This window comes from Triticum dicoccoides, chromosome 5A (assembly GCF_002162155.2).
Source record: "Triticum dicoccoides isolate Atlit2015 ecotype Zavitan chromosome 5A, WEW_v2.0, whole genome shotgun sequence".
Taxonomy (NCBI): Eukaryota; Viridiplantae; Streptophyta; class Magnoliopsida; order Poales; family Poaceae; genus Triticum; species Triticum dicoccoides.
The window spans coordinates 373,152,122-373,170,249 of record NC_041388.1 but is presented as its reverse complement, the minus strand read 5'-3'; the positions used below and the strand labels follow the sequence as shown (position 1 = coordinate 373,170,249).

The 18,128-nt window shown below is 48.4% G+C and overlaps 2 protein-coding genes across 5 annotated transcripts; one reads left to right on the top strand and one right to left on the bottom strand.

The window, feature by feature from the left end:
- The first annotated feature begins 3,990 nt into the window (after positions 1–3,990).
- LOC119301590 (exocyst complex component EXO70B1-like) lies at positions 3,991–8,864 on the top strand. Of its 4 annotated transcripts, none has more exons than XR_005147083.1 (3): positions 3,991–6,300; positions 7,746–7,963; positions 8,033–8,864. XR_005147083.1 is itself a non-coding variant. In XM_037578580.1 (1 exon), exon 1 carries the CDS (start codon positions 4,310–4,312, stop codon positions 6,203–6,205), a length of 1,896 nt encoding a protein of 631 aa, XP_037434477.1. In that variant the 5' UTR covers positions 3,991–4,309; the 3' UTR covers positions 6,206–6,696. The 4 variants fall into 4 exon arrangements, 1 of the variants encoding a protein (XP_037434477.1); XR_005147082.1 differs by having other exon boundaries at positions 8,014–8,864; XR_005147081.1 differs by having other exon boundaries at positions 7,746–8,864.
- Positions 8,865–9,179: 315 nt separating this feature from the next.
- Positions 9,180–13,258, bottom strand: LOC119301588 (transmembrane protein 87B-like). The gene is made up of 5 exons (XM_037578579.1): positions 12,895–13,258; positions 11,267–12,197; positions 11,022–11,117; positions 10,664–10,800; positions 9,180–9,698 (listed from the first exon to the last, which is right to left on the bottom strand). The coding sequence occupies exons 1-5, from the start codon at positions 13,134–13,136 to the stop codon at positions 9,518–9,520; spliced, it is 1,587 nt and encodes a 528-aa protein (XP_037434476.1). The 5' UTR covers positions 13,137–13,258; the 3' UTR covers positions 9,180–9,517.
- Between the last annotated feature and the right edge of the window lie 4,870 nt (positions 13,259–18,128).

The following is an 18,128-nucleotide window of genomic DNA, read 5'->3' as shown; positions in this document are numbered from 1 at the left end:
CGATTGCGACGGGAACAAAAATTATACCACTGAATTCGTTATTTTGATACGAATTCAGTGGTATAATTTTTGCTCTCATCGCAGTAGGTCTCGTTGGTTAAATTTATGATCAAACTTTGAACTCGGAAAGCGCGAGCGCACTATATTATGGAACGGAGGGAGTATAAGGTTTGCATGGTTTGTTGGAGGGATAATGACGGCGGCGCGCCTTCGACTCATTCTACTGTTTATACTCGTAGCTAGATGGTCTACGGATCTAGGTATAATTTTTACTTTTAATGTTTTTTATTGCCTTGATAGATGATGAATAGATTGGAACATTTTTTCAAAAAGAAAAACATCCGCGGACCCGTACGGTCAATGTCCAGTCATTCCACTTTGAGTCCATGTTAGTCTGTGCACGCGGCCATGCTCTTCATTTTCCGTCTTATACATCGGCTCACATTCATAAGATTCATGGAAATGGAGAAAGAGAAAAAATGTCAAGGGTGAGCTAAATCCTACACGACGCATCGCCCGGACACGACCAGGAATCCCCATATTTTCCCCATATATGGGCTGGGTATGAGGGCTTGCGGACATCCTGAACATACGGCGACAAAGTGGGATCTAGTCGGGTCATTATTTTCCTTTTCTCTCATGTCCGGATAGTGATCGGGTTGTCCATCCGGATGTTTGTGGAAGATTCGAGGGGACCGGTTGTATATACTCTTTGGATTCCTTGCCTTTCGTGGGCGCTGGTTTGCCTCGTATCAAATGGTCTTAGGGTCATGGAAGTGCGATGGAGGTATTCTGATTCAGTTTTTGGTTTCTTTTGAGTTTATTAGTGGTTGTGTTTTGCTCAGAAAGGCGAGACGATGGCGATTTCTTTGGAGATGGAATGTGGTTCTTCCCATCTGCTGCCGCCTTGAGGGTGTGTTTAGCGTCATTGAAAGATGTGTTGAGTGTGTCTTCGGTGGATCTTGTGGGATTTGATCTATGATTGTCTTTGATGGATCTGTTTAGATCCGATCTTTGTCCTTCAATGTTCATGTGTTACAAGTTAGATCGTTTCGATACACGCTTCCTTTTGTCGGCGACGGTTGCTATTCTATTGCGCTAGTCCTGTAAGGTCTTAGAACAATGGTTATTCGATCATGTACTATAACAAAGTTTGCCCGGTTCGATTAGGGAGAAGAGATGGTGGATGCGTCTTCGGTTTGCTCTAATGTTTTGTAGTTGTCGTTAGGTGGTCTACAGACTTGATGAGTAAGGCCAACTCCAACTCGCAACCCCATTCTGTCCGGCCGCGTCTGTTTGGGCCGAAAAAGACACAAATGGCGGCCCAACACGCGCCCACAAACGAACATGCGTCCATTTTTTGTCCACTCCGATCCATTTTTGGCCCAAATTTGAGTCACGTTTGCATCGAAACGGACAACGCATGGACGGGCAGGACGCGAGCCCTTGTCCTCCCCTGACTTGCCCGCCGGTGGCACAACGCTCCCATTTCCCATTTCTTTCCCAAAAAACCCTCCCGCCCCTTCCCGTTCCATGGCCAATGCCCAGAAGCAACCCGCCGCCACCATCCTGGCCGCCACCTCCGCCTGTCACGTGACGAAGAAGAGGCAAAAGAAGCAGAGGTCAGAGCTCACGTCAGCATAGCTCGACCGACTCGACCGAGAATCGACCAACAGAAGAGCCCGAAGGTCCGTTCAGGCAGAGTCAAAAGTTGTTGCCGAGTACGCCCTCGAGGCCACCGCCGCGCAACACAAGGCCGCCGTTGAGGACAACAAGGTCATCGTTGCCAAGGCCACGCAGGCAGTGACGACGTGCGTCCTTCTCAAGCTAGGGTTGTGCCGACCCGCACCGGCCACTCTTTTCGACGCCGCCATGGCCTCGGAGAGCACACGCTCGTCGACCATTTGCCCTCACAGGGCCAATCACCGAGCTCCTCCGTAACACCGCAAATGGTCAGTGTTCATCTGTCGTACTCCCATGCTGCGACCCGGTTCTTCATGTCGTCGGACGGCAGCATGATCACGGCGGCCACACCCGCCCCCATGGCCGTCATCGACCTCAACGTCATGCCTAGGTCCAGTGGCGCCGGTCAATCGGCCACCGGGATGCAAAGGAAGCAGCTGTGGTTGATTCCTACGGCCAACATTCCAAACACATGCAACCTGTTCAATGGAACGCCCAACCCAACGCCAGCCCAAGACGACCCCGACTTCAACGCTTTCATGGAGAACATCATCTACGAGGGCCGTGGCCAAACCTTACACCCCCAACGGCCAAGGCCAAGGCTTTCATCCCTACGAGACCCAAAGCGAAGATGGTCGCGACCAAGATGAAGAGAATGACAACATTGGCCATGGAAACCATGAAGAAGAGGCCGACGACCACGGCAACTCGTGGCATGATGACCTTTATTGCAAAGACGAAGAAGGGGGCGTAGACATTGAGGATGAGCCATTGTTTCTCGACGAGCTCACCCAAAGAGTCAATGCCTAAAAGAGAAAGCAAAACATTAGCACGAGATCATACACTAAAGATGAGGACATGTTGATTTGCGAGAGTTGGAAGGAAATAGGGCAAGATCCCAAGACCGGCGCCGAGCATAAATGTGTCTTTTGGCGGGGGGAGAGTTCATGCGACCTTTCATGAACGTCGGAAGTTTCCGCCCTACAAGTTTGTGAGCACCCGTGCCATCAACTCAATCCAAAAGAGATGGGGGTTTATCCAATAAGAATGCAACAAGCTTTTGTGCCGCGCTTGAGAGCGTCGAAGCCCATCCCATGAGTGGCCTAGGCGTGGGCAACTTGGTATGAACTTTTCTCTTCATTCCTATGCCATGTTCATGTTTGTTGCATTTTGTGTCCTTCGCTATTACTTTGTGGCCTTCTCTTTGATCGTGCAGGCATTTCAAACTTTGGAAGCCTTCAAGGCCCAACATGCGAACAAGCCATTCACTGTCATCCATTGTTGGACGCTCGTCAAAGATTGTCTCGGGTTCAAAGATCAATATGATGCTCTAAAGAATAATGAGGGTCGACGGCCGTGAGTGGGGACGGAGATGGGGTGAAGAGACCGAGGGGCCAGACCAACTCAAAGGTGGACGAGAAGCGTGATGCGACATCTTTCACCTTGCAAGAAACTTTGCAAGGCATGATGACCGAAAGGAAGCAAAGGGGACGAGGAAGCACCAAGAAAAAGGAGGATCAAATAAAGGCCTACATGAAGCTCCAAACAAAGAAGCTCGACATGGAGAAGCCCATCAAGAGGAGGAAGCTCGAGATCAAGGTGGACGTCCAAACGAAGAAGCTCGAGATCGTTGGCCACCAATGCAAAGACCGAAGAAAAAGAGGTGGTGCTAGGTTTCATGACTGTGCACTTGAGCAAGATGTCCCCGAAAAGAATAAGTTGGTTCAAGAATATGCAAAAGGGGATGATCGATGGAGGCGAGTGAGACGGCTTGTGCGCTGACATGAACTATGAAGGCTGCGAGACATGAACTATGGTCATTTTGTTGGGCAGGTATGTGTGTCGGCCGTTGGCTTTGTTGTGAGCGTGAAACTATGAGGATTATTCATTTTGTAGGATGGCATGTGTGCCGGCCGTTGGCGCTCAGGCCGACATGAACCATGGCTGCTAGCATGAACACTGGTCGCGGCGCTAAATTTCAGTTTTCAACTTTTTGCAAAAACTTCAGGCGGCCGGACGAATGTGTCCGCTTGTTGAACACACGACGAGCGTAAATGGAGAAATGGAGAACGTCGTCTTTTTGCAAGATCCAAACGATGAGAATCCGGATAAAACGAAGGTTTTGGCCTAAGTTGAAAGTTTTTCTTTTAAATGCCCTTCCGAGTGCCGACCCGCTGGCGGGGCAGGCGTACCCCCTTGTTCGATGCATCTCTGACAGGTGGGCCCAGCATTCAGCTCATGGTCGTCAGCTCGTGGCTCTGGAGGAAGAAAAATTAGTATAAAATCTGATTCGGCCTTGGCTAATCCGCGCAATAATTATCGCGAGGGGAGGGAGCCCGAACGAAACGACCAAAGCAAAGCGAAAGAGAAGAGAAATCGGCCGGTCTTCCCTCGCTGGACTAACTAGCGAGTAGAGAGAGAGAGAGAGCATCAGAGCAGGCGAATCACATCGCAGAGCCAAGGCAGCAGCCTCATCGCCGCCGGTGGTTCGCTTCCTGCCGCCCCACCAAGCCCCGAATCAAAGCCGGGGCTGCGCCTCCCTCCCTGCTATTGGTGTTGGTTTATCGCGCGGCTGGCCGGGGGCGCTGTCGTGTGCTGCGGAGAGGAGGACCGGAGGGGGCGGAGCATGGACGGATCCGCCGCGGCGGAGCTGGAGAGGGCGGAGAGGGTGGTGAGGCGGTGGAACTCCACGGCGTCCGCGCCCGCGGGCGGCGGGGGCGGGGGCGGGGAGGACCAGATGCTGTTCGACGGCGGCGGGGACCGGGCGGAGGCCGAGCGCTTCCTCCAGGCGGTGGACGACCTCCGCCGCCTCGCGCCGCCGTCCCCCGGCAGCCCGCGCCGCACCTCCTCGGCGGGGGCCTCCGGCGCCGTCCAGGTCGCCATGGCGCGGCTCGAGGACGAGTTCCGCCACGTGCTGGCGTCGCGCGCGGTCGACCTCGAGATCGAGGTGCTCGCCGACCTCAGCTCCCTCTCCATGTGCAGCGACCGCTCCAGCTTCTCCGACGTCGGCGACGCGCCGCCGGTGGACGACGACTCCGTCGAGTCCTCCGTCGGCCGCCGCAGCAGCTACCGCTCCATGCGCAGCATCCGCGAGATCGACCTCCTCCCGCCCGAAGCCGTCACCGACCTCAACGCCATCGCCTCCCGCATGGCCGCCGCCGGCTACGACCGCGAGTGCGTCCAGGTCTACGCCTCCGTCCGCAAGCCGGCCGTCGACTCCGCCCTGCGCCGCCTCGGCGTCGAGAAGCTCACCATCGGCGACGTCCAGCGGCTCGAGTGGGACGCCGTCGAGGTCAAGATCCGCCGCTGGATCCGCGCAGCCCGCGCCGCCGTCCGCGGCGTTTTCGCCAGCGAGCGCCGCCTTTGCTTCCTCATCTTCCACGACCTTCCCGTCTCCAACCCCACCATCGCCACCCCCGCTCCCACCACCACGTCCGCCGCCCCCTTCGTCGAAACTGTCAAGGGCGCCGCGCTGCAGCTCTTTGGCTTTGCCGAGGCCATCAGCATCGGCCGCCGCTCACCGGAGAAGCTCTTCAAGATCATTGATCTGCACGATGCACTGGCCGATCTGCTTCCTGATGTCTCCGATATCTTCGCCGCCTCCAAGGCCGCGGAATCCATATATGTGCAGGCTACCGAGATCAGGGCGCGTCTGGCTGATGCTGTCCGTGGGATACTCTCCGAGTTCGAGAGCGCCGTTCTCCGTGACCCGTCCAAGACTCCAGTACCCGGCGGCACCATCCATCCCCTCACTCGCTATGTGATGAATTACATTGTCCTCATTTCAGACTACAAGACGACACTTTCTGAGCTGATCGTGTCACGGCCATCAGCTAGCTCGCGCGTTTCTGCTGAGGGCAATGAGCTCAGACCGTCATTTCCTGATCTGGACCTTCCTGATCCTGACAGCCAGCTACCCCTTTCTGCTCATCTCATCTGGACTATTGTGGTTCTTGAACACAACCTTGAAGGCAAGGCATCACTCTACAAGGACCCGGCACTCTCTCACTTGTTCCTAATGAACAATGTGCACTATATCGTGCACAAGGTAAAGGACTCGCCTGAGCTCTGGGGACTCATTGGCGATGTGTACCTAAAGCGGCTCACAGGTAAGTTCCGGTTGGCAGCCACAGCTTACCAGCGCAGTGCATGGCTTAAGATCCTGAATTGTCTAAGAGACGAGGGTCTCCATGTCAGCGGTGGCTTTTCATCAGGAATATCCAAATCAGCACTTCGGGAGCGCTTCAAGTCTTTCAATGCTGCGTTCGAGGAGGCACATAGGGCTCAGTCTGGGTGGTATGTGCCTGACACACAGCTGAAAGAAGAACTTAGGATCTCAATAGCAGAGAAGCTGCTCCCAGCATACCGGTCCTTCCTTGGTCGATTCCGGCATCATATTGAGAATGGGAGGCATCCAGAGTTGTACATCAAATACACAGTTGAGGACCTTGAGATATCTGTGATGGATTTCTTTGAGGGGTCTCCACCTCCGCCGCATAATAGGAGGAGATCCCATGGATGAGAGATTGCTTGAAGCTTGCAGTAGTCGTATCACTTGGTTGGGTGTTGTTGCCGAGCATTCTTTAATTCTTCGGTGAAGCCAGTGCAGGCAGTCGGGTATGTATTTTGTTTCACTCTCACGAGACTTAAGGGTGTAGTTGGTGATGATTTCTTCTACTAGAGGTAATCTGAAACAGAATCAGGATCATGTTGACGCTGTCAAAAGTCTTGGTGTTTCTTCCTCAGTTGGCGATCTTGTGCATTTGTTAAAGTGTTGTTGTAATTTTGTGTAGCAGCATGTTCATATAGGAATGTTCTTTTAGTAATGTCGCATAGTTGTAAGTTGTAATTTCCTGGTCTTCATTTGACCTTTAGCTGGGTGTCCTGCCTTCCTCTTGGTTGAATCAAATATAAATACGAAGATTGCACTTGATAGATTAGATATAAAATCAGCTGTGCTACTTGTGTTGCAATTTTATATTATGTAGGATAAAGTTCTTGCCTCAAGTTTCAGTTTTGAGGTTTCCACCCCAGGTCCCTTTTCCAGTGAAATACCAGTATCTATCACTCCCCTGTCTTGAATTCTTGATAAATAAACCCTATGCTCTAGCAGATGGCAGCGAATTGATCAATGTATCATCTTGTTGCACTCGGCAGTAGACTAGAGTATCAGAGCTTTGATTTGGGCTGGTATTTAGTTACATAGAAAAGAAGGCCCTGTACCTGTCTTTGTCCCTATTTAGTGGTTGATAAGTTGCTTACTGTGTGGATCTACTGGTGTGCTAACGATTTCATTAACGATCATAGAAAAGCAAATATAAGTACGAAGGTAACAGAAAGGAGGCTAGAATATTAATAATAATATTCAGATTCTGCTATATCTGTTAAACCTTTCTATCATGTACAATTTAACACACAATTCATCGTTCCTGGCTGTTACCTGCTATCACATATTACTCCCTGTGTAAAGAAAGATGAGAGCGTTTAGATCACTATGATCTAAACACTCTTAGGGCCTCTTTGATTTGTACGATTTTTGAAAACATGGGAATAGGGAAAGTATAGGGTTGGAGTGGCATGCCCACCTGAATACTAGTACAGGATTAGCAATGAGTGCTTGATGCCACAGGAAAAACAAAGGAATTTTGAGAAGAGGTTGGAGTGGAGGTTAGATTTCCTGTGAAATGTAGTACAAAAGATTCCGTAGAAAAAATTTCTATAGGATCCAATCCTATGAATCAAAAGACCAACATAGGAAAAAATCCTAAGAATTTCAATCCTTCAGAAATCCTATAAAATTCCTTTGAATCAAATGAGCCCTTATATTTCTTTACGGAGGGAGTACGTTACAAGAGCTCTGAAAGGAAAAGGAAAGAAAAAACTATATTTTCCAGAATACAAACATGCGAATATTGGCAAGAATCAGGTTAGGTCACTCGTAGGGTGCATAACGAGAATACAGTTGAGCGAGAAGCAATGAGAGACATTTGTTGGCATGCATACAGCTCACAGCTTAAATACTCCGCATTATCACGTCCCTGACCCAACATTGCCGAATGCAGAGGCCGGCGCAACGGACACTGATTGCATCATCATCATAAGCAGCCAGGCCAATCATTCCCTCCCCTGTCGTGTCGTTAGAACAGATCCAGCACATGCTAACCGGATAACCGATGCCGCATCACGTAACAGCAAGGGAACCCCAACGAACAACCGACCCAATCGGCAGTTCCGGCAGGGGCAGAGCCGAAATGTTCTCAATTCTCAAGCGGAAAAGCAGGTGCGCTATAATGTGTTGTGCTACTGTATGTTTTAGTTCTTCATGTATAGGATGGTTTTTGTTGAGCAGAGCTGGGACGATGCCATCTGAAAGCCCGGACCGACCCGGGACGGGAGGCGAATGGCATTTGGTTTCGTGCGTGCGGTGCCAGGGGCGACGACGGGTGCCGGAGAGAAGTCAGCGGGCGCCCGTGAGGGTGAGGCGTGCCAGCCAAAATCCCAGCGTCCAGTGGTGCGGTCAGTGCGCGCGGTCGTGCGGCTCGTGAGCCGGAAAAGGCGAGGGTGCTTCACAGGCGGCCCCGGTCGTCCGTGCGGCGTCCATGGGTCCTCCTTTTCCGAGAAGAGTTTTCCAACCGCAGGCGCAGGTGGTGCCTGCCGTGATCGATGCCGACGGCCGGCCGTTCCTCCGCTGTAGGTGCGCCATCTGGATGTGGAGGCGCGCGCACTCGTCGTCCGTCCGGCGTCACGACGGTGATCCCACCGAAAGCAGGACCGGGATGTCCGCTCAGCGATCGTGCATGTTCGTTCGCTTCATCGCTTGGTCTAAATTCCTCGACACGGCGGCCGGGTATATTCTCCGATGACGAATACAAGTCTCGGTCTGCTGCTGCTGCTTTGCGCATCCTCCCTTTTTTCGGCTCTTATTGTTCTTTCCAGGACGTGCGGCCGCAAAGGGTGCTTCTGCTCGTGCGTAATTTATTTATTTTTGTGTGGATTCCACTATTGTACAGCTGATTCAAGGGCAGTCAAGACTCAAGAGGGGGTACGGATTTCTTGCTCCTGGGCTCCATGGAGACTGGTTTTCGAAAGAAAAAAAAACAATATTCATATTTTTGAAGTTTAAAAAGTATGCGTGTGTATAGAGGGATGTATACTAAAACCACGACGCTTATTTTGGATCGACAGGGTACTACATTTCTGTAAAAGTTCATGATGAAATATGTTTTAGCGTGAGCTGCACAATAAAACAAGATCATGGACTTTTAGGGCAAATAGTGTGTGTGCTATTTTCGCAAAAAAAAAAAGTGTGTGTGCTAGAAATACATTTTTTTTCCTGATCAAACTGAATCTACAAGCTATACATGTAGGCTCACAAACTTCAACAGCAGGTAAAGGTTTTGCTGCTGTCCGTAAAACATCTGAAAATTGTGAGGTTTCAGTCTTTCAACACTACACTAACCTTGGGATGCTGAAACCAAAAGGGAAATCTCAACACATTTGTAGCAACAAATAATTGCACTCGCAGAAGTACTGCCAACATTCGTGTTCACATAAACTAGAAGCAATACGAGATCTACCAAAGAGAAGTATCATACACCATACATCCCCTATAACGCCACACATGAACTGTTCCTATCATATATAATCATCCTTACAGTGATGCATGCACTGTATGAAAAAACCAATGGAGGAGAAGGATTTAACAAGGAAGAAACCCCTCCAAGGACCGTATCCCAACGACTAGAATTAGCACGGCCGATCCCTCTGCTAAATACCAAAATTGTTCTAGCATATCCACTTCAAAGGATCTGATGAGGCGGCCTCATCAGATGCGTCACTCCCTTTTGTTTTCTTCGTCGTCTTCGTCAAAAGATGTCACACTGTCTGCGCTCTTCGTCGCTTTGGCGTCTGTTGACGAAGCTACGCTCCACCCGTTGTTGGAAACAATGGGCCTTGGCCTTATTAATGACAGGCTGTCCTCTCGATCAAACTTTTCACTTGCATCATTGGTAAATCTGTAATGAAAAGCCCAAGAGCTTCAGAGAACATATCCGTTTCTATCCACAAAGATCTACATTGCACTTTGGTTAGCTCAAAATTCTTACATGATGCAGCAAGTGTTTACATGAGAAAAAAAGACAAGTTGTAATGTAATTTTGTTGTACAATGTATAGCAGGTTTTGAGAAATTTTAAAATTGGGTTTTTATCAGTTATGCCACCGGTTGTGTCCCACTACTCAATTTTGCCACTAGAAATTTCAACTGCTCAAAAATGCCATCGCTTCATTAGACACATGCTCAAAAATGCCACTAAACACCATTATTGTGATCTCAAATCTCTTTTGCCATGTTATAATGACATAAATACCTATGAACCAACATGCCAGCTCTCCCTCTATCTCACTACAATAAAGTATGGGGCCCACTTGATCCCAACAGCGTTCTTATTTTCCTGTAAAATTATTCGCTTGGTTACTCCTGACAAGTGGGGCCACACATATCATTGTGAGATAGAGAGAACTGACATGTGGGTCTAGACTTATTTTTGTCATAGAACATGGTCAACGGGTTTGACGTAAAAACAACAATGTCTAATGGCATTTTTGAGCAAACATCTAACAGAACGATGGCATTTTTGAGATATCTAATGGCATTTTTGAGCAAGCATCTCACGGATTGATGGCATTTTTGAGCAGTTGTAACTTCTAATGGCAAAACTGAGTAGTGGGACACAACTAGTCCTGACAACATTTTTTGAGGTTGCACGTTTGCATTTGTGACAAAATGGCAGTAGCAGGCAACACTTCCCAACAATAAATGGTAGCATGACTGAAGAGACAGCTTAATGGCATGCTTCCAAATTTCCCGATATTCGTAGAACAGATGATTGGTACTGCAATTCTACTGCTAGGAAATCGCAGTGAGACAGTAAGGCCAATGTATTAGCCAGGTTGAAGTCATCAAAAGAGTAGGATAATACCTCATTGAGCTCTGAGAAGGCGCCCACAGGTAGGAAATGACGCAAAGAAGTGAGAATGATAGGGCATGCCAGAAAGCAGGAATTATCCATGCATACTGCCACCGCTCATTGAACACATCTGTCGATTTGAAGTAAATCTGCAAAAAGTTACAATTCTACTATCAATGAACAAAAAGTAGACACATAACCAAGTGAGATGTAGTACATTGCATCTGAACAAAAAAACTGCCAGATTCTTAAAAATAGAAAGGTACGGATATGATTTAAAAGAATACTCCCTCCACAAAGGGTGAAGACAATGACTAAACAATATTTGGTAATCCAGAATCCAAATATAGTTTTTAATACATCACTATACCTCATAGCCAATCCAGCCGATAGATACCAGAACAGTAATAGCCAATGCAATAGTGAATTTCCTATAAATGTCAAGTTTGGCCATCAACCTTCTTGCCTATAAAGAACACAACAAAAAAGATCATGAATGTTCAGTGCATTTTCTTAAATTAAACCGGGTACAGAAGAAAAGAAGGATAGTGCACCATAACAGATACTGCAAACGAAATAATAGAGAATAGCGAGCAGAAAAGAGGTTCTGCTCACCTGAAGTTGGCTAAGGGTCTTGGCTAGAGAAATAAATATCCAAACAATGAATGAAGCATCCAAGATAGCCACTGGATAGACCAAAAATAGCCGAGCTTTTCCAGACAGATCATTCACAGTACCTAGATTTTCCACTAGCTCAAGAATTTCTGTAGCTACAAAGAATGTTCCTCCAAGCATGACCACTTTCGATGTCAGACCACCCAAAGTAGGCCTCACAACTCCATACCCCATCGAGACAATGAGAATAATAAGACGAGCCACTGTTCTTTTAATAGTCCCAAATGTTACAGCCCAAAATGTGATGGCCTTTGCCCGAACTCCAGTCTCATTGAACTCAGCATATTCAAAATACCACAATGCCATCTCAAGCATACCCAACGTAATAACAAGAGTAATACAGTTCTGAAGTGGAAGAACCTCTCGCCAGAACTTCATGTATTGATAAAACCAATAGATACCAAGTATCACGAAAGCAAATGACATCAGCCCAAAGAAGTTCTTAAGAGGTGCCATCCGACCTGGAAGGTAGCCAGTAGGATTTTTCCATATGGTTTTCCCGTCGATTTCCAGTCCAGCAAGTGCCGGGTCACAGTGTATAAAGTACATATTGTACATCCCAGTTTTCTTTACTGGAATGGTCCTTGAAGGCAGCGTTGCAATCAGATCACTTCCATCAAAAGAAGCAACAAACAACTGTGGCCAGCCAGGATTCACCTGCGATGGGCGGTAGATGACAGAGCCTTCAACACAAGCTCCCAACTTTGCAAGATCTGATGTACAGCAAATTGCTTTTTGACCACCATATGCTGATCCACCAATCATTTCACGATCTTCTATTTCAAAGACAATTATCTGAACCTTAGATGAAGTAGTTTCTTTCACAGAATCATTAGCCTCCTCTGGCCTCCTAAACGTAATCTTGTCAAACCTGAAAAGTGGAGGAAATATGAAATTCGAGCCTACAGGAAGGAAGGATGGCAGCAAGATAAGCACCTAATTATAGTGAAGCAAGCTAGTACTAATGCAATTCGAAATGCTCAATTAAAGTAGCAACCAATAAATGATGAGTGCAAAATGCGTGTGCCCATCTCTACTAAGAACATGCTAGTATGCATTTCCATAACAAATTTAAATTGAAGGAACAGGGTGTCATTTCCTATGCTTTTTAGTTTACTGGCGCAAACACAACTTGGAGAAAATTTAAAGTTTGATTGACCTTGCTCCTCGACAAAGTTGTGCTGCCCATGACTTGATATACTACTAGTACTAACTTCATATAGCCCTCATTAAGTATGCCAGCTACACGCCTACACCAACTCATGCCATAAATTGCAAACTAATCAAGCGTAGTAATTAACTCAACAATGCACATGTAGCTAGAATTACTCAGCGGGAATGGTGCCCCTCTCAGCACAATTTCCGTGAAGATCCAATTGCGCCCTCTCAGGAGCACCTACCCACTTTGACCCATCTATACTACCAAAAACCATCCAAATGCCCGACAGAACCCCGGGGACGACGGGATCCAAGATCTCATCTGCAAACCGAGGCTCCGCTACACCGCGGCCGGCTGTAAAGACGATGCAAGCAAGCCACTGGGGAGCAAAAACCGCGAGACAAACTACCGTATGAAGGCGTCGGCGGCGGCCTCGTCGTCCTCCTCCTCGGCGGTGGCATTGGCGGGGGAGACGGGGGCGTAGAGGCCCTCGCTCCCGGCGTGGAGGATGAAGGCATTGCCCTTGTTGAGGAAGCTGAGGCCGCTGTACTCGTGCACCGAGGCCTCGCCGGTGCGGAGGAGCGCCGCGACGGAGACGGCGACGGCGAGGAAGAGGGGGAGGGCGCGTGCGGCCGCCGTGTCGACGGCCATGAGGCGGGCGGCGTAGGGGAGGACACGCGAGGCTGGATCTGGCCTGCGCGAAGCTGATGAGTGAAGTGGGTCGGCGGAGTTGGGGGAAATGGCAAAACCGCAAAGGCCAAGCGGAGGGAGCCGCTGTCGCCTGGGGTAGGAAGGAAGAAATTGGGGAGAAAGGCTGTGTCGGCGACTGCACTGGACCAGTTAAAATGGTTATTCTTTTTTTTTGATGGTTAAAAATTAGTGTTGGTCAATGACAGGCTGATAGCACTAACAGAGTTCTTAACTCAGTTCTTAATTAGGTCCATCGCTCCAGGAAAAAATCATTGGTTGCTCTTCGTAGAAAACAAAAAAGGTTTTTATTTAATTTGGCTCCACCGGAAACTCGGTTGCCGAAAATTGCAACATGATGGTTCCGTAGAACCGCTCTAGAAATGGCGTGAACCTGCCAGGAGGGCTCCATGGTGTAGAACCGCTCCCCCGCCTTCACAATCTAACACGTTCGACATTGCACCGCTTGCGTTGACCTTCGTCCAGTTCTCCTCAAACGGGCACCACTTCTTCGTCACAAGGCGCTTAACTGTGCTTGCTTCTTCATAGACTGTCCTTCATTCCTTCAACAAGTACAACACTTGATATTAAATGAATGTACGATCTTCAAACTTCTTAGACTCCCTTGTGTCGTTCCTTGATGATACTTTGTTTTTGTGATTCGCAAATGGAATAGAAAGTATCCACACCTATCTCCCCAGAGGTGACCCTGGGTTATCAAACCCACGAGAGGAAGGTCCCCTTGAAGCTAGGGTCTCTGACAAGATTTTGCTAAAGAAACAATTTCAGCTTTTGACCGGATTGAAATCAACAACCTTGAGTTGAACACTTATAATAAAAATAGGTACGGGTATGAGGTCTTAATGCTTACAACCATGTATTTGTGTTGGGACCAAATATGATCTTAATTTGTGTATTGAAAGTCACCCATCAAGATGTGCTCGTTACGAACCGAAGTGAGGGATGTGTCCAGATTAAATCTTGACCAAAACGCGCCGTGCATCAGGAATCAGTTGTCCAACCGAAGGCCTATTCGTCTCACGGGGTTGCCTTGATAATTAAGATTATAATAATCAGACAAGAGATTTGGGTGTTTAATGACTACACCTCCTAAATCCCCAGAGATAGGATCCGTGTTACCGTACTAAACCCTTCTGTCACTAGTGTTCAGAATAACACTTCACAGTCTCCCTGCCTTTAGCCTCCCCATGGCTCGCTCTTCACGATCCTAGGTACCTGCAGGGATGAAGAATGCAGACGAGACAAGAGACATATATAGAACAATTTTATATCACACATACGAGACGTTAATTCAAAGCACTTCCATTGATCCCCACAACAAAATACAAAGGTTTGCAAGGCTCTTGCCTCAACATATACCTTACCAAACTACTCACACATGGAGATCAGATCACACGAAGAACGCATTGAAGAACACATCATGGAGATTGATTGATTGATTGATAATATGTATTACAATGGATGCCACGTGCGATGCACGATTACAAGTATGATCTAGTGGAAGATGAACTATGGTGGTGATGGTGACTATGGAGATGGAAATGGCGGCGGCTAGGGTTGATGGAGATGAATGAGGATGACTCTGTTCTGGCTTCGTTCGCGGATGTTTTGTTGAGATTTCGGCCTCGACTCCTTTATAAAAGTTGTTCAGGTGGATGAGAGGCCTCATTTTCCATGCCATACGACCTCTTGTGCGAGCGGTCATGGTCACATGGAATGTCGTCTTTGGTGTTGTTTCTTTTGGTGCACCGAGGCCTTGCTAGTGCGGAGGAGCGCAACGACGGCGACGGCAAGGACGAGGGGGAGGAGGAGGGCGTGTGCGGCCGCCGTGTCGGCAGCCATAAGGCGGGCGTGTGGAGGGAGGGGGAGGGGAGGACACGCGAGGCTAGATCTGGCCTGCGCGAAGTTGATGAGTGAAGTGGTCGGCGGAGTTGGGGGAAATGGCAAAGCTGCAAAGGCCAAGCGGAGGGAGCCGTTGTCGCTTGGGGTAAGAAGAAATGGGGGAGAAAGGCGGTGTCGGCGACTGGACTGGACCAGCTAAAATGGTTATTCTTTGATGGTTGAGAATTGGTGTTGGTCAATGATAGGTTGATAGTACTAACAGAGTTCTTAACTCGGTTCTTAATTAGGTCCATCGCTCCAGGAAGAAACCATCGGTTGCTCTTCGTGTGAAACAAAAAGGTTTTTATTTAACTTGGCCCCACCGAAACTCGATTGCCAAAAATTACAACATTTGGTATAACCGTGCAATTAAAAAACACAGTTGTGGAAAAAACGTTACCACCGCTATCGTATTTTTTCGAATGATTTGCTGCATTTTATTAAAATGACTTTGACACACTCCTAGGTTGCCACCGTAATAACACACTCTGACGGTATCTTGAACCAAGTTTTACAAAGTTTATTTATGTAGGCTTCACTGAACGAATTATGCAGGACTTTATTCACTATTTGTGCACCATTTGACCCTAAACTCCTCAAGTGAAAAGGGAGTAACTCCTTATCCTCTTCAACAATTGGCTCAATGGTTGAGGGATCCTTCGTCTTGTCGTTGATCCTGTGGATGTCTAGGAGTCAGTTCCAGGCTCAGCATCATGACACCAAAATCTCATGCCAACTAAATAGCCCACCTGCATGCCAAATTTTGACCAGCTTTGGATTAATAATGGAGGGGGAAATGGCATGATCCTACCAGGAAGGCTCCATGGTGGTTCTGTAGAACCGCTCCCCCACCTTCACAATCCAGTGTGTTTGACATTGCACCATCTACGTTGACCTTCGTCCAATTCTCCTCAAGCGGGGACCGCTTCTTCGTCACAAGGTGCTTAACTGTGCTTGCTTCTTCATGGACCCCCTTCATTCCTCCAGCAAGTACAACACTCGATCTTAAATGAATGCAGTGTTGGAAATATGCCCTAGAGGCAATAATAAATTCGTTATTATTATATTTCCTTGTTCATGATAATCGTTTATTATCCATGCTATAATTGTATTGATAGGAAACTCAGATACATGTGTGGGTACATAGACAACACCATGTCCCTAGTAAGCCTCTAGTTGACTAGCTCGTTGATTAATAGATGGTTACGGTTTCCTGACCATGGACATTGGATGTCATTGATAACGGGATCACATCATTAGGAGAATGATGTGATGGACAAGACCCAATCCTAAGCCTAGCACAGATCGTGTAGTTCGTATGCTAAAGCTTTTCTAATGTCAAGTATCTTTTCCTTAGACCATGAGATTGTGCAACTCCCGGATACCGTAGGAATGCTTTGGGTGTACCAAACGTCACAACGTAACTGGGTGGCTATAAAGGTGCATTACAGGTATCTCCGAAAGTGTCTGTTGGGTTGGCACGAATCGAGACTGGGATTTGTCACTCTGTGTAAACGGAGAGGTATCTCTGGGCCCACTCGGTAAGACATCATCATAATGTGCACAATGTGATCAAGGAGTTGATCACGGGATGATGTGTTACGGAACGAGTAAAGAGACTTGCCGGTAACGAGATTGAACAAGGTATCGGTATACCGACGATCGAATCTCGGGCAAGTACAATACCGCTAGACAAAGGGAATTTTATATGGGATCGATTGAGTCCTTGACATCGTGGTTCATCCGATGAGATCATCGTGGAACATGTGGGAGCCAACATGGGTATCCAGATCCCGCTGTTGGTTATTGACCGGAGAATGTCTCGGTCATGTCTGCATGTCTCCCGAACCCGTAGGGTCTACACACTTAAGGTCCGATGACGCTAGGGTTATAAAGGAAGTTTGTATATGGTTACCGAATGTTGTTCGGAGTCTCGGATGAGATCCAGGATGTCACGAGGAGTTCCGGAATGGTCTGGAGGTAAAGATTTATATATGGAAAGTTGTTGTTCGGGTTTCGGAAAATATTCGGGTTTTTTCGGTATTGTACCGGGAAGCTTCCAGAAGGTTCCGGAGGTCCGGAAATTGTTCCACCACGTCCAATACAGTAGCATGGGCTGTAAGGGGGCGCCCTAGCCTTAATGGGCCAGGGGCACCAGCCCCCCAAGGCCCATGCGCATGGGAAGGGGGAAACCCTAAAGGGGGAGGCCTCCACTTGACTTGGGAGGCACTCCTCCCCCCTTGGCCGCCCCCCTTAGATGGGATCTAGGGCTGGGCACCCCTTGGGGTGGGAAACCCTAAAGGGGGCGCAGCCCCCCTTCCCCCTATATATACTTGAGGTTTTGGGCTGTCATACACATGAGAACCTCTCCCTCTTGGTGCAGCCCTACCTCTCTCCCTACTCCTCCTCTCCCGCGGTGCTTGGCGAAGCCCTGCAGGATTGCCACGCTCCTCCATCACCACCACGCCGTTGTGCTGCTGCTGGATGGAGTCTTCCTCAACCTCTCCCTCTCTCCTTGCTGGATCAAGGCGTGGGAGACGTCACCGGGCTGTACGTGTGTTGAACGCGGAGGTGCCGTCCGTTCGGCACTAGGATCTCTGGTGATTTGGATCACGACGAGTATGACTCCTTCAACCCCGTTCTCTTGAACGCTTCCGCTTAGAGATCTACAAGGGTATGTAGATGCACTCTCCTTCCCCTCGTTGCTGGTTTCTCCATAGATAGATCTTGGTGACACGTAGGAAATTTTTGAATTTCTGCTACGTTACCCAACAATGGCATCATGAGATAGGTCTATTGCGTAGATTCTTTGCACGAGTAGAACACAAAGTAGTTGTGGGCGTTGATTTTGTTCAATATGCTTACCGTTACTAGTCCAATCTTGTTTCGACGGTATTGTGGGATGAAGCGTCCCGGACCGACCTTACACGTACTCTTACGTGAGACAGGTTCCACCGACTGACATGCACTTGGTGCATAAGGTGGCTAGCGGGTGCCAGTCTCTCCCACTTTAGTCGAAACGGATTCGATGAAAAGGGTCCTTATGAAGGGTAA

Coding starts and splice junctions, on each gene's coding strand:
- LOC119301588 (XM_037578579.1), bottom strand. CDS start 13,136: ATGGCCGTCGACACGGCGGCCGCACGCGCCCTCCCCCTCTTCCTCGCC. Junction 11,118..11,266: donor AGACCCTTAGCCAACTTCAG/GTGAGCAGAACC, acceptor TGTTCTTTATAG/GCAAGAAGGTTGATGGCCAA. Junction 9,699..10,663: donor CCTTCTCAGAGCTCAATGAG/GTATTATCCTAC, acceptor TTTTCATTACAG/ATTTACCAATGATGCAAGTG.
- LOC119301590 (XM_037578580.1), top strand. CDS start 4,310: ATGGACGGATCCGCCGCGGCGGAGCTGGAGAGGGCGGAGAGGGTGGTG.